This window comes from Tripterygium wilfordii, chromosome 15 (genome assembly GCF_013401445.1).
Source record: "Tripterygium wilfordii isolate XIE 37 chromosome 15, ASM1340144v1, whole genome shotgun sequence".
NCBI classification, from domain to species: domain Eukaryota; kingdom Viridiplantae; phylum Streptophyta; class Magnoliopsida; order Celastrales; family Celastraceae; genus Tripterygium; species Tripterygium wilfordii.
In genome coordinates, this window is record NC_052246.1 from 10,050,827 (window position 1) to 10,066,165 (window position 15,339).

The 15,339-nt window shown below is 39.8% G+C and overlaps 1 protein-coding gene across 1 annotated transcript; it reads left to right on the forward strand.

Moving 5' to 3' along the window:
* Positions 1-2,594: 2,594 nt before the first annotated feature.
* On the forward strand, positions 2,595-3,958 carry LOC119979860. Its single transcript, XM_038822483.1, has 3 exons — positions 2,595-2,762; positions 2,818-3,483; positions 3,713-3,958. Exons 1-3 carry the CDS (start codon positions 2,595-2,597, stop codon positions 3,956-3,958), a joined length of 1,080 nt encoding a protein of 359 aa, XP_038678411.1.
* Positions 3,959-15,339: the final 11,381 nt, after the last annotated feature.

Below are 15,339 nucleotides of genomic sequence, written 5' to 3' on the forward strand. Positions count from 1 at the left end.
TGTATAAGGAGAAGTGTTTTGTTGATGTGGCTATGAATGAAAATAAGATGGATTTTTTATTGATACAATGATGTAAATTTACTGACTTAATTTTTGTGTAAAGAGGTGGGACCCAGTAAAAATGTGTTTGTGTGTGAGATATGAGTCTCATTTTGGGCCAACGTGGAGGCATTGCATGTTCTATGCCTTATGTTGGGGCAATTAAAAAGAGGCCAACAAATAGACCTTGCTGGAGCACAACAATTTTTAATGGGCCAACAAAATGTCACTTTTTACCTTCCATTCCCAAGCAAAAATTCACCAAGAGAGCTTAATGTTCACCTTTTTAGTAGGTCTTAAAGTGAATCTCGAGTGGATTAGGAAGACTTTTGAGTAAAAATCGAAATACAACCCAAGTATACATTGATTCAAGTGTAACCAGCACTCGAAGATTCGATGACGAGAAAGACGACGACACTACTATTATATAGTGATGAGGAAGTCATCGAGAAGCACTAGAGGAGGTTGGTGGTGGTCTCAAAGATTTATAAAAGCGAGACCTTTTAAAGCAAGGGAAGAGAGTGAAGAGTCTACTTCCCATCAAATTTCAAAAACAAATTGATTTTGTTTAATATTATCACCAAGAAGAGTGAGGACCTTGTTTTTGTAGAGGGAGAAACATGCAATACACCACTTTTTTTAATTTTATTAATTACTTCCATATTTTGTTTTGTCCTGATTTGATTTTGGAAATTTGGGAATCGGTTTGTAGATAGGAGACCTGATACTGTGTAATTATGAACCTAAACAATGTAATCAAGGCCAGATACTGTCTAATTATCAATCGACACAATGTAATTAGGACCTGTGTAAAATGAGATAGTCATATCTTCACAACTTGGTTGTTTGGGTTGGTGGGCCGCTACTGTTCTTTCTTGATTGGTTGGCTGCAGTTTTTATTTACAAGGGTGGCTTCAGCTACTGTGCTCTCTGTTTGAGGTCTTCCATATCGTGTGATTTGTTTGTTTGGGGTCTTTCATGTTGTGACTTTGGTGTTTGGAGTCTTTCATGTTGTGGGTTTGTATGTCTTTGGTGCTTGTGTTGTTTTTGCCTCAAAGCTGATTGGGGTGCACTCCTCTTTCTCTGGACGTTCAAAGCTCTATTCGAATTGAATAATTACATTATTCCAATGTGTAATCACATTGATAACTTTTAATTACAAAACAACAGTGAATAATTACATTATTCTAATACATAATTACATATTGATATTTTTAATTACATTATTGTGGTCATACTTACACTGTTCACAATATATTGCTCTAATGTCATAATTAAAAATTGTCTTCTCAAAATTATATAATAATTTATGCAATCATAAAAAAGATTGAGTTCAAAACATACTGTGGAGGAAATACTTAAAGATACATACACAATGAAGATACATAAATGAGCTTATTTTTTTCGTATGAGTTAAAGGATAAGACAGTTCTACAAATCCAACTGCTTTGGTTCAACTGCCAAGAATGAGGAGATTCATACAACAGTTACTGCAGGAGGTTATCATGTTTCGAGGAAGACAACACAACTGCACCCAACCTCCATAACCATATCAAGCCTTCTAACACTATAAATACATGTACTGTTCCAACATTTGGGACACTCACTCACTATTTGAATAAAAGATCATATCTCTGTGGACTAGGCAAGTTGCCAAATCACGTGTATTATTGTGTCTTTCTTATGCGTTCTTTCTACAATACTTTTCCTTCGGTGTAAAACTTGCATTGACAATTGGCACTGTCCGTGGGAAAACAAAGAGTTTTTGTAAAACATCATGTCTCAAGTTCTAGAAGGATCTAGGCGGGAAGAATCACCTCGTCCTGACGATGTTCAGTTTCGGGGGGATCAGTATGAAGACATAGGGAGGCAAGTTCCTTACAAAGTGGAATTGGAGGAAGCTCTTGTTCGGGCAGAAAAAGACCTTTAGCAGAGGCAGAAACACGCTAAGTCCCTGAGGACGAAGCTTTAATCCATCAGAAGGAAGGGTAAATGCTTGGCTATTGAAATCCAACGTGTTGCCCATGAAGGTGAGAATTTCAATTCCAAACGCGATCGAGAGGACGAAAGCAAGAGCACGGGAAGATCTCACAAAGAGGAGGGGTCCGGTCACAGAAAGAAGAAAGCACACTCCATCTTCACGGAGCGCAAGATACTTGTCCCCGATGCCAAGAAAGACAAGGACTAGGCGTCAGAGCCCTTCCCAAGACTGACTGACAGCTACTTTGAAGAAAGATGTCGGGGAAGTCCTCTAGAGTGCTCAGAAGAAGGCTGAGCAAACACTTAAGAAGATGACATCTACGCCTTTCGTACATGCTCTGTGTTATGAAGATCCCCCAAGTAAATTCTCTCCTCCTACATTTTTCATATACGACGGAAAGATAGATCCTGTGGTGCACATATCGATGTACTCTCATAAGATGGCTTTGTGGGCAGGCCGAGACGGACTTATGTGTAAAATGCTCCCATCAAGTTCAGGGACCACAGTAATGAAGTGGTTCCATCAAATTACAGAAAACTCAGTTTCGTCTTGAAAGGAGTTGGCACGAATCTTCATGGTAAGGTTTATAGCAAACATTAGAGATCCGACAACTTTGGATACTCTGTTTGCCTTGCACCTGAGGAAGGGAGAGTCTCTCAAAACTTATGCGTCAAGGTATTTAGATACATATGCAGATATTGAAGATTGTGATGAGAAGACTACTGTAGCTACCTTCTATATGGTTACATTGCAAGGAAGGATAAAGTAGTATGTCAAGTGGCATTTGGAGGATCTAGTGCGACAAAGACATCTTAAAGAAGGGGATCGTCAGTTCTCCCACCCTCAGGAAGGATAACAAAAAGGCTGACATAGGCGGAAGCGGACGGGAGAATGAGTCACTTAAGGCTCCAAAGCTTAGTTCATATGAAGCGATGAGAACAATATTTAAAGACCCTATATACTTAATACTCCCTCAGATTGTTGACAAGCTGTTCTTTAGGCGACCAAACAAGATGGTCGGGGATCCATCGACTCGGAACCGATGCAAATGGTGTTCCTACCATAAGGACAAGGGCCATAGAATAGAGGAGTGCGGAGAGTTCAAGCGGCACTTGGAGGATCTAATGCGACAAAGACATATTAAAGAATTCATTGACAGAGAGAATACTATTGGAGAGAAGAAAGTAGAGCCCCAACCAAATAAACAAGATCCTATGCATTATGTGGTCAATTTTATTGACACGATGATGCCCGAGGTTCCACTCAATGAAGGATTGAGGCGGACGGAGTATAGAAGGGTTTATCATCATCAGGAGGTCTTGTGTATGGACTTCAATCCTGAGTTGGGACAAAAAAGGCCGAGGGAGTCAACAACAGTAACCTTCAACAAGGAAGATACAACTGGAGTGATCTTCCCACATAATGATGCTCTCGTGATCTCCCTGAAAATAGGCATAGCCATGGTGATAAGGATAATGGTGGACCAAGGCAATTATGCAAAGATCATGTATTATTCCCTCTTTTAGAAGCTAGGGAAGATGTAGATAGATTTGATTCCTGCTCCAACACACTTGATAGGACTCAATTCGACTCCAGTTTGGCCACTTGGAAGGATACGGATGCCATTGATGGCCGGTCCTTGTTATTGATTTATCTTTAACATACAATATAATTTTGGGCAGGATATGACAGCATTTGTTGGAGGCTGTACCATCCTCTTACCACCATATGATGAAGTTCACTTATGAAGACAATGTAGTGGAGATAAGAGGTGACCAGGCTACGTCAAAGGAATGCTTCATGGAAAAAGTCAAGTCCTTAGAGAGAGTTATGCTGATGGAAGAAGAGGCTCTTGTTCTTGAGGAGGTTGGGAAGGAACCTATGACCAAGTCGATGGAAGATCTTGAGAAAGTGGAAGTAGCACCCCGAAGTCCATAAAGATATTTTTTGGTTGGGCTAGCCTTCCCACACCAAAAGAGGATTCCTTAATTGGGGTGTTGAGAAGGAATGTGGGGGTATTTGCATCAACGTCCTATGAGATACTGAGAGTAGACCCAGAACTAGCCATAAGCTACATGTCAAGCCAAGTTCCAAACCCTTTAGCCAGAAGGGAACAAGATAAGCAGTTTAGCATACAGAGGCAGTGGTCCGGGAGGTTGAAAACCTATTGGAAGCAGAGGCCATAAAGGAAGTGTAGTACCCAGAATGACTCTCCAACACGGTTGTGGTTCGAAAGAAGATGGAAAATGGAGGGTATGCATTGACTTCACAGATTTGAACGAGGCATGCCCAAAGGACTTGTTCCCACTTCCAAAAATTGATCAGTTGGTGGATGCTTATCGGGGGTACCACCAAATTTCAATGCATCCATCCGATCGAGATGCGAGGTTGAGTGTAATTCCATTAATAAAAGTGTTATGGTTGCATCATGGGACGGAGGAAGCGAAGTGGGAGTTGGAGTCCAAGATGCGGGAAAAGTATCCCAACTTGTTCATATCCACGGGTACGTAAGTAAATTTTGAGGGAGAAATTTTTATATGGGGGGACGGATGTAATACCCAGTCCCAAAATTAAAAAAAATCAAAGTAAAATGAATAAATATGGACTTAGTTTATGAAATAAAAAAAATGAGGGTAGAAAAAAATTTCAAAAGGGTTTAAAGGATATTTAAAAATCAATTTGGGGTCAAAATTTGAAAGAGAGAAAAAAGTGAGATTTAATTTTAAAAAAAAAGAAATGGGTGAAGGTCTGACCTTCACCCTATAGTTCCATTTTGCAAAAAGAAAAGAAAAATGTTTTTTCTCTTTTATTCCACCACCGCTCAAGTTGAACGAACAGTCCTTACTCCGGTGAGCCTCCGGCAAGATTTTCGGCCGGCAAGAGTCTTTGTTAAATTTAGTCTAGATCCACTTCATTTGCTTAAAGAAAAGAGAAGGATTAAGGTAAATTTTTGAACCTAGGGTTGGTGGGTTTAATGGGTTCTGGGGATTTTGATTCAATGAGAGTTTTCTTTGTTCAATAACTCAAAATTAGGTTCTAATCTTCTTATATTACTAGGTTCAAGTGTGGTTCTTAAACCAATTCAATAGGTGACTTTGTTTTCTGGATTTGGTGGAACTAACAAGTTTCAAGGTAAGGTTTCTTGACTCAAATTGTTCTAATTAAGGTTGGGTTGGGATGAAAATAATATTGTGATAGAATTTTAATTGTTTAACATTGAAAAATTAAGGTAGAATGCGAATATCTAGGAAATGGGTTAGATTGTGAAGTATGAAATGTGGGACTTGAATGGGTTGGTGCATATGAAAACTTAATGGAATTTATTTCATTGAGTAGGTTAGTGAATTGGAGTGGAGTGTACGTTGCTTCCTTGGTAAGATTTGCGAGTTCACTTTGAGATAGGGACTTCTAACTCTTTTTACTTCGAAACACTTTCAAGCCACCGAATTGCTAGAATGGTAAACTTTGATTTCCGCCTTGATTTATTCCGAGGGGAAACAAGCCTTGATAGTTTACCATTATTCCTTCTACTATTACTGTTCATGTTGTGATTCTATTCTACAAATGAATGACCATTGGAAAGCTTGGTAAAAAATCAAGCTTTGTATGACTCTTCATGCATCTTGATGAGTGTGTATGTATATATATATATTTATTACACTTATGACATGTTTTTTTAAAGATTGCATAATAGATGCATGGTAGGTTCCAAGTATGGACATGGGGCTTATGTTAGGTGTTGGATGTTATTTGGGCACGTGCGTGGATGATGGATAGGATTCTTGTGATGGTCTTAGTCTATAGGATTCCCGTAGCGGTGTTTATTACTGTACGTTGACTAGTTATCTGACGCTAAACCAGGTGTGGCAGACTGAGATATTACTATGGGGCCAGTAGTGAGTGGTTGCAACCTCTCTCTGTAGCGGTTTGAGATTGACGTTGATGGATGATTGGTATTCGTTTCTTGGTATTGGTTGGATGATAGAGAGAGAGGTAGCGCGGGTGGATTCTCATCAGCTTATCACCGCAGGGCGGGATTCCGAGCCTGCTTAGGTGTTATTGGAGGAGGATATGGAGGTTCGATTGTGTTGATTGAGTGCATTTGTTATATTGCATTGCATTTTGTTACATTGATTACATGTTGTTTCTCCTTCAGCATTATTATTCTTCACTTGCGATCTTCTATTTTGTTCCTACTGAGCCTTTTGCTCACCTATCTATTTTTTCTCCCCACAGGTGAGACAAGATCTAGTACACAGGTTGCGGATCAGCGGGAGGGCGCTTAACGGTGGTGGCCTGGACTTTTATTTATTCTTTTGGGTTTATTTGACACATGTGTGTGGTTATATATGTATAACATGATGGTTGCATGTTTTAGTTGTTTGAGTGCATTGATATACTAGGGTTATGACCATGATTGATGTATGATTTTGTCTGGTTGGCCGGGAGTGGTGTTCTGTGACTATTGTGTGTTTGATGACGGTGATGATATTTATGCTTGATTGTGGACCCTGAAGGTCAGTTGACTTTTGATGGTGTTATATGTTGTATCTTTGTTGTGAGACCTGTTTACAGGTTGGGTTCTCCAATTTATGGGGAAATGCCGCCAAAATTTTTAGTGAAATCATAATGGTTTGTGAGATAGAACATGAGGTGTTTGTTTGTCCTTATCCTTTTCTTCACACTCCACGGATCGGGCTGTGACACATTTAGGATGCCCTACAACAAATAATGAGGCTAAATACGAGGCTCTATTCCAGGGAATCTTGAATTCTTTAAGGCTGGGAGCGAAGGAGTTGGTTATCTATTCGAATTCTCAAGTCGTAGTCAACCAAATCACTAGGCTCTATAATGCGAGGACGGAGCAATGTCAACTTACTTGGAGAAAATAGAAGAGTTGCTCGGCCAACTACAAGACTGTAAGATAATCCAAATCCTAAGGGAGCAGAATGACCATGTAGATGCTCTGGCTACCCTAGCTTCGGCCGACCAACTGGTGGTGAAGAGGGTTATTCAGGTGCAAATACTCGAAAGGCCAAGCATAGAGACTCACCAGAGGAGGTGAGATGCGTAGAGCGACAGGAGTCGAGCTAGATGGACCTAATCATTTCTTACCTAAGAGATAACATCCTCCCTTAGGATAAGAAGGAGGTAAGGAAGTTAGCAGTTAAGGCAGCTCGCTTCTGGTTGCCACCTTATCAAAAACTCTATAAGAGGTCTTTCTCAAGACCTTACTTACTAATGTGTCCACCCAAGTAGTGTGGAGGACTTACTTTACAAGATTCATGAGGGTGTCCGTGGAGCACGTGCAGTAGGAAGATCGCTTGCCTTCAGAGCAATCACCCAAGGCTTCTGGTGGCCATACATGCATAAGGATGTTACGCAGTATGTGAAGAAATGTGAGAAGTGTCAGAAGTTTGCATCTATCCGCCACCAATCGACCGGAGATCTTTGTCCTCTTACAAGTCCTTGGCCTTTTGCTCAATGGGGGTTGGACATCGTAGGGCTGCTGCCACGAGCTATTGGTAATAGAAATTATTGATTACCTCTACCGATTACTTTACTAAATGGATTGAGGCAAAGCCCTTGGCCTCAATCCATGACATTGAAACAAGAAAGTTTGTCTAGGAGGATTTTATAACCAAGTTTGAAATTTTGTATGCCCTAATTAGTGACAACAGTACTCAATTCTCCAACGCCAATTTCAAGGGGTTCTGTGGGGGTTATAGGATAAAAAATCTTTACTTAACCCTTGCTTACCTGTAGTGTAATGGCCAAGCGGAGGCTTCCAGCAAGATCTTTTAGACGGAATTAAGAAGAGGCTGGAGGTTTCGAAAGAAAGGTGGGTAGAAGAGCTCCCATCAGTACTATGGGCATACCGTACCACTCCATGCAGAATCCACAGGAGAATCACCATTTGCTTTGCCTTATGGATCAAAAGCAGTCATTCCCTTAGAAGTGAGACTTCCAAGTTTTAGAACACAAATTTTTTAGGAAGGAAACAACGACGTGGCCATGGTAAGAAACCTGGACTTGCAGTAGGAAATAAGGGATCAGGCTATGGTCTGCTTAGTTGCGTACCAACAAGTGTTATCACGACCGTACAACAAGAATGTCAAAGCGAGGAGCTTTGAGGTTGGAGACTTTGTCCTGAGGAAAGTCTTGTCCCAGACTAAGGATCCAACGGATGGTAAATTGGGGCCCAATCGGGAAGGACCTTTCCAAGTCAACGTGAAGGTTGGCCAAGTAGCTTGCAAGCTAATCAAGCAGGATGACAAAAATGTTCATGGGACTTCGAATGCCTCCAACATAAGGAAATTCTATGTGGGCTACTTATTTTCAATAAAAGAATAAGTCTTTTATCTTCATATGGTTATGTGTTTTTCTTTTATCGCCAAAGAGGCTAAATTCTATTACTAGTTAAAGAGACTAGTACAAAAGGCCGAAGCGGCTGAATTCTATTACTAGTTAAAGAGACCAGCCGAAGATGCTGAATTCTACTACTAGTTAAAGAAACTAGTACAAAAAGCCGAAGAGACTAAAATCAGTACTAGTTAAAGAGACTAGTACAAAAGGTCGAAGAGGTTAATTCCTACAACTAATACTAAAAAGGGAAAGACTACTAACAAAACAGACCCCTATTGACTATTGGGATCCGTAGCCGAGGTTTCACCCAGGGCTCAGGTGTTCTGGCTGTTAAACTCTTCACGCAACGCCCTTAAATTCGGACGAGGATGAGCAAGCGAGGGCCACTAGAAGAAATCCTCCGACCAAGTAGTATGTTCCATAGGAATACCGAGAGCCATAAGGGTGTAGCCACGCCCAAGTCTAAAGTTTTGGTTGGATTCAATGTCAAGAGTCTCCGTATATTTTTCGCAGCACTCTGCTATGCTTGCCTCAACGACCTTTATCTTCTCTCTCTTGGCTCTGGACAACTGGTCTTGGGCTTTGGAAAGCTTGCTTCGGGTCCTCTCCATTTCTTTGTGGCTTTAGCAAGCTTCCCTTCAAGAATAGATTTCTCCTCAATGATCTTTTCAAAATCATCTTGCCTAGTCTTCAAGTCCTCAAGCTGCATTTTTTATTCAAGGAGTTGACATTTCAAGTCGAAGACGTAATGAAAGCACATCTTAGAACCCTGATAGAGACAAAGGAAAGGTAAGTATAAATAAATTAAATTTGTACATACACACATATTCAATGAGTAAGAGGGATACCCCGAGAAGCATCTGCAAGCCAAAATCCTCGCTCTTGGGAAGTTTATTAAAAAATTCTTTATCCTCGTTGGAGATAGTAGAGCGAAGCTTCTCAATGGAGAAAGCAGAATATCCAATATGTAGAGATAAATGATCATTTGTCAAACCCTTAAACATACTACTAGAGTCACCCAAAGACGGAGGACGAAAGATACTTCCGTCGAATAAAGAGGATGCAGACCTAGTGTCACCACCTAGAGAGGAAAATCTGTCGGTGCAAGAACTGAGTGAAACTTTAGCTTCTTCCAATGAAAGAGGACCATGGCGGGGCGTAAACGAAAAAGGCAATGCCTCTGCAAAGGAGACTCTATCCAAGGAAGCTGAAGAGGGTCCGACCGGATGAGGAGTTCCAAAGGCACTTAACTAGGGGTTAAACATAGGTTTAGGAAGGTCAGGAATGGACTAGGGCTCTTCAAATGAAACCAGAACCCGGACTAAAACCGAAAACCAGACCGGTCAGTCCGGTCTGGATTGGATATTTGACCAAAATTGGTCAAACGGTTTTTTAAACCGACAATAACCGTATACTATCGGTCCGGTCCATGTTTAACATTTTTATAACCAATGGTTAACCGGACTGGACCGTTAATATATATATATATAATTATATATATAATTTCATATATTTATATATACTTCACTTAAATATTAACCGTAGATATAAAATATAATAATATATAGTAATGATTCATGATTGATCACCGTTGGATCAAGAATCAAAGACTCTTACACTTCTACAAGAATACAAGTTATAATACAGAATACATAATAGAGAATTGATTAATTGAATATTGAAAATTGAAATTGGAAGTTCATAGTTCACTTCAGACTTTCGATTTTAGAACTCAGAAAACCTAACCTAACTTTACCCAGTTCGTAAAAATCGCCGCAGAGTAGAGTCGCACATTGAGTCGTCATTCACCATGACGCCACTGCCTCTTGCCCTCTTCTTGCCTTCTGCAGTTAGCCACTACCTCTTTCCCAGTTTCCTTCTTCTTGTCTTCTCCGGTTCGCCAGTATCGCCTTCTCCAATTCTCCTCGAGTTCCAGACTTCCAATCACAGAGTCACCTGACCGACACCTAAGTGTGTGTGTGTACTTACCCCAAGTGTAGGGTATCGTCAAGTAATAAACCGGTGAGTCCGGTATCGATCCACGAGGAAGCAATGCAAATTTGAAGTGAATGATATGCAAATGACTAGCTAACACTAATAAACACAATGAATATCAAATAAAAGCAAGTAAAAGAAATGGGCCGAATGACTCGGTAGCATAAGCGATTTTGTAATCAAAGTGAGCACAAAGTGGATTTAAAACAATTAATTAAAAAAACCTAGTCTCTAGTCCGTCCCGGTGGCTACTCGGTTCTCATACTCAAGGTATCATTGCAAACACACACAACCATACACAATGCATTGTGTGATACTATCAATCATGCATATGCAAAGAGAATTGGGATATAAGACTTCAATTCATGCATGTAGGCCATCGGGTCTCTTAATCTACGATGAACGCAAAGGGATAAGCACCTAATATTATGGATTAATGTTCCCCCTTGGGGCTCGGCTTGGCTAACACCCTAGTTTCACACTCAAAGATCAATTAACCATAACTCTCCCATGCACATTCCTAAATTAACCCAAAACCCCATCATCAATACACATAATTAATAGCTATGCAATGAAAAACTCAATTAATTAAGGAAATCATGCAATGGGTTTAACAATTCTCAATCGAACACATTAGATGCAATCCCTAGACTATACAATCCAAGAATACAATCAAATATGTCATTCCCATAGATCCAATCACACAACTATCACGAAATTAAAAGAGAGAAATCAAAGCTACGATTCTTTGAGCATACCTTGAATAATCGAAACCTTGCACCCACCGTTCGGGACTAGAAACTAGAAAGAGAACTTAGCCACTCATTATAATGAGAATAAACATCAATTTTATAGATGAAAACCAATGTTTACAAACAAGATCACAAGAACTAAGTAAAATCCTAGAGAGAGAAAGAGAGAGAAAAACAATGGAGGCAAGAAGTTGGAGGAGATGAATTGTGTGAAGGAAGACCCAATTTTAGGGTTTTCTTCTCTTTTTTACAATAGAAAATACCTAACTACCCTTATAAAATCGTTTCCCATTGGTTACATACATGATTTACCCTAAGTGCCCTTGAAATTTCGGTGCAGAAAATTGCAGATTCGCCGTAGGTGTCCGGACGGGTGTCCGGACACTTCATGCGTCCATCAACTTTGAAGCCTCTGCCTCAATTTGTGAAGAAAGCGTCCGGACGGGTGTCCGGACAGGTGTCCGGACACCTTGGGAAGTGTCCCGACACCTCACAGCAAAAAGTGCCCAAAAAGTGCTCCAACTTGCCCGAACAAGGTCCGATTCCTACAAAACCAAGGGGAAACATTTGTAAGTGTAAAATTAAGCTAAAATGCAATCAAATACATTAACTAAGTGCTAGAACATCCTAATTAAAGGACATTAGAACCTCAAAATAGAGGTCCAATCACACCCCCCAACTTAGACGTTGCTAGTACCTAGCAATGAAACCACTACCTAAAACTAAAATCTACTAAATAAAATCCTAACTCACTGACGTAGGCATCACGGTTGCATTTAGCGCATGCAACAAGCCTTTAAACCCCTAGGTCACTCCAGTGGACGAGTTGTAGTCTCGTGAGGGCTTATCAGAGCGATACCCACAAACACTTGCCAAGGGATCCACTATTACTTTGAAAGTACCATAATGATTCTTAAATTCTCGCATGCAAGAAATAGAGCTAATCCCCTAATTCCCCTGCTTGGTTAAAAACATGCAAAATCTTTGGAAAATCAATCTCAATCCCCTTAAAAATGACCAAGAACATTTTATACTATGAAAAATATATGTGCAATCAAACTAGACAACTCAACATATTCACACAAGCAAAACCTTGTTATGGACCCTTTTGGTGTTCATAAATTCCCAATCCCAAATGTACACAAAAACATGAAAGCATTGTGCTAAGTGAATGACTTACACAATTGAATTAAATGTATGTGCTTATAAAAGATAATTTGGATGGGCATAGCTTTGAGAAAGAAATCACCTACAAGAGCAATTAATGCATTCACCAACTTACTTGCTTACCTTGGATCAAATTCATCAAAAGGTTAAATGGGTTGTAATGTGGTCATGGGACAAGGTAGGAAGAATTTGGATCTAGGTAACAAGTTGCAAGGTTAAGTTCAAACATGTGAGCTAAACTCTCATTTTTGTCACCCCTTCCATTGTACCACAATTTCAAACACTTCTCATCCTTTACACACAAAGGATTAACTTTATTGCATACACCTTTTTTTTTTTTTTTTTTTTTTTTTTTTACAACAACCCTCATAATTTTTTTCGTAATAAGGAGGGATAATATCACTACTGATTTATTTTTCAAGCTCCTACTCAACCTTGCAACCAAAGGTGGGAAATATTTAAGGAAGTGGTTCACACAAGGCTTGTAAGTGAACTAAAAAGGCTTAAAGAAATTTAGGCTTATAATCATTCACAAATGAATAGGCTAGGCTCAAATCTCTCAACCTAATGAATCATTCAATCCTAAGTTCACAGGCAAGCGGCAAAATACAAAAATCACACTTCTCAGTAATCAAATGTAATGGATGCAAAGCTACTGAAGAACACGCTCATAAGATGTCAAATGAATATCAATGAAAAACATCACCCGAAACCCAATGTGTATCAACGAAGAATGGCTCAAAGGAATGAGAAGGGTAAAAAGGTAATTTTTCAGACAAAAGGATCCAAAAACGCAGTCCTACAAATGCTTCAATGCCAAGATGTCTGCTTAACTACACAAGTTTATATCAAACTAGGTCCCAATCATCCCAAGAAAGATTGATTACAATTATCCCACTCAATTGCATGTATCAACTTTACAAAAGAAATCAAGAAACCTACTCTACACTTGCACGTGTGAACAAGAATAAGAAATTAACAGTCAAATTGGTAGTGAATCCCCAAAAGCACCTACCCGTCCCCTCCTAAAGTCCATCTAGCATGTATGAACAACAAAGCACAACACAATAGGATAGAGGGTAGGAAGTCATACCATACTCTTCAAAAGTGGTCAGAATCATGAGAAACGAAGCATGTCCTGAAAAAGTTAATACCAACCACACTATCCAAGCATGACACAACAAGACTTTTTTTTCTTCCAAATTTTCAAATTTTTGATATTCACAAAAGCACACCAAAATAAAGCAAGTTTCACAATGGATTCACAATTCCCTCACCCCCCAACTTAAATGAGACATTGTCCCCAATGTCAAGAATGGAAAACAAGGCAAGAACAAATTGTGAAATGCATTGTGAACATACAAAAACACACCAAAATTAAGGGTAAGAAAATCACAACATAACACACAACCATTGCACAATTCTCACCCCCCAACTTCAATGAGTGCACAAGGTGCGGAAATTGTGAAATAGATTGTGAGCATACAAAACACACACAAAAATTGAAATTAAACCAAAACTAATCACAACCATACTATGATACAAGGGTGGAGTCTCCCACAACTAGGTGGGGGTGGGATCCTTTAGATCCCGGGGAACAACCAAAGCATCAAAGTTCTCCATGAATGGTATCAAACATTGGTCATTCACCTTAAACACTCTTCCTCCACTAGTGTCCTCAAAATCACTACTTCCATGTTGAGGAACATGACGAACATCTAAAGGTCCATTCTCCTTGGTCCTCAAATTTTCGGGAAAAAATTGTACCCGAGATTTGGGCCGCCACACCCTCCTAACTTTTTCAAGGACTTTTGGAACAAAGTGGCGTTTTGGAGACTTTTTCACTCCACTTACTAAAGGTTTTCTTTCCGGTCTTGGTGGATACACTTGGGATGATTCAACTCTAAGTGTATGAGGCTCTAATTCCTCAATGTCATCTTTCTCACACAAAGGTTGACTAAGTTTCGCACCCAATGCTAGCACACCTTCAACCGAATCCTTTGCAAGGGTTAACTCCAAATTATCCTCAACATGGGCATGGATAAAATCTACATCCCTTATATCCTCACACTCACCCATAACCTTTGTCACACTAAAGATATTCATTTCCATGGTCATATTCCCAAAAGAAAGTTGTAGCACCCCACTCCTACAATTGATTAAGGCATTGGAAGTTGCTAGGAATGGGCGACCTAAAATGACCGGAATGGAAGTGCTAAAGCTAGTGGGAGGTTGAGTATCTAACACAATGAAATCCACGGGATAGTAAAAATTGTCCACTTGTACTAACACATCTTCAACAATACCTCTAGGAACCCTAACGGATCTATCGGCTAATTGTAGGGTAATCCTAGTGGGTTTCAATTCTCCTAACCCCAATTTTTGATAGATTGTGTACGGAAGGAGATTCACACTTGCTCCCAAGTCTAACAATGCTTGCTCTACCCTATGGTTCCCTATGACACATGAGATAGTAGGGCAACCGGGGTCTTTGTACTTAGGGAGGGTGTTGGTTTGAATAATAGAGCTTGCTTGCTCCGCTAGAAAAGCTTTCTCCTTAACATTTAATTTCCTCTTTACCGTACATAAATCCTTAAGAAACTTGGCATAAGAGGGTATTTGCTTAATTGCATCTAAGAGAGGTATATTGATCTTAACTTGTTTAAATAGCTCAAACATCTCCTTATGCAATGCCTCATTGGTGTTATTTCTTAGCCTTTGGGGAAAGGGTATCTTGGGGATGTACTCACTCTCCTTGGTAGGCTCTACTTTATCCTCGCGGTCTCTTTGTTGCTTAACTCTTTTTTCACTAAGCAAAATTTTCTCAGTTTCACTATTCTCTTCCTCTTTCTCTGTCACACCATCACCAAAGTCTTGCACCACATCATTTTCATCACTATTCTCAAAGGGTATTGGTCTATCCACAACTCTTCCACTCCTTAAAGTAAGAATGGATTGCACTTGCTCATGTCCACTAACCTCCCTACTCCCACTAGGTGAATTTATCAAATTGGTTTGCTTTGAAGGATTGGGGTAAGG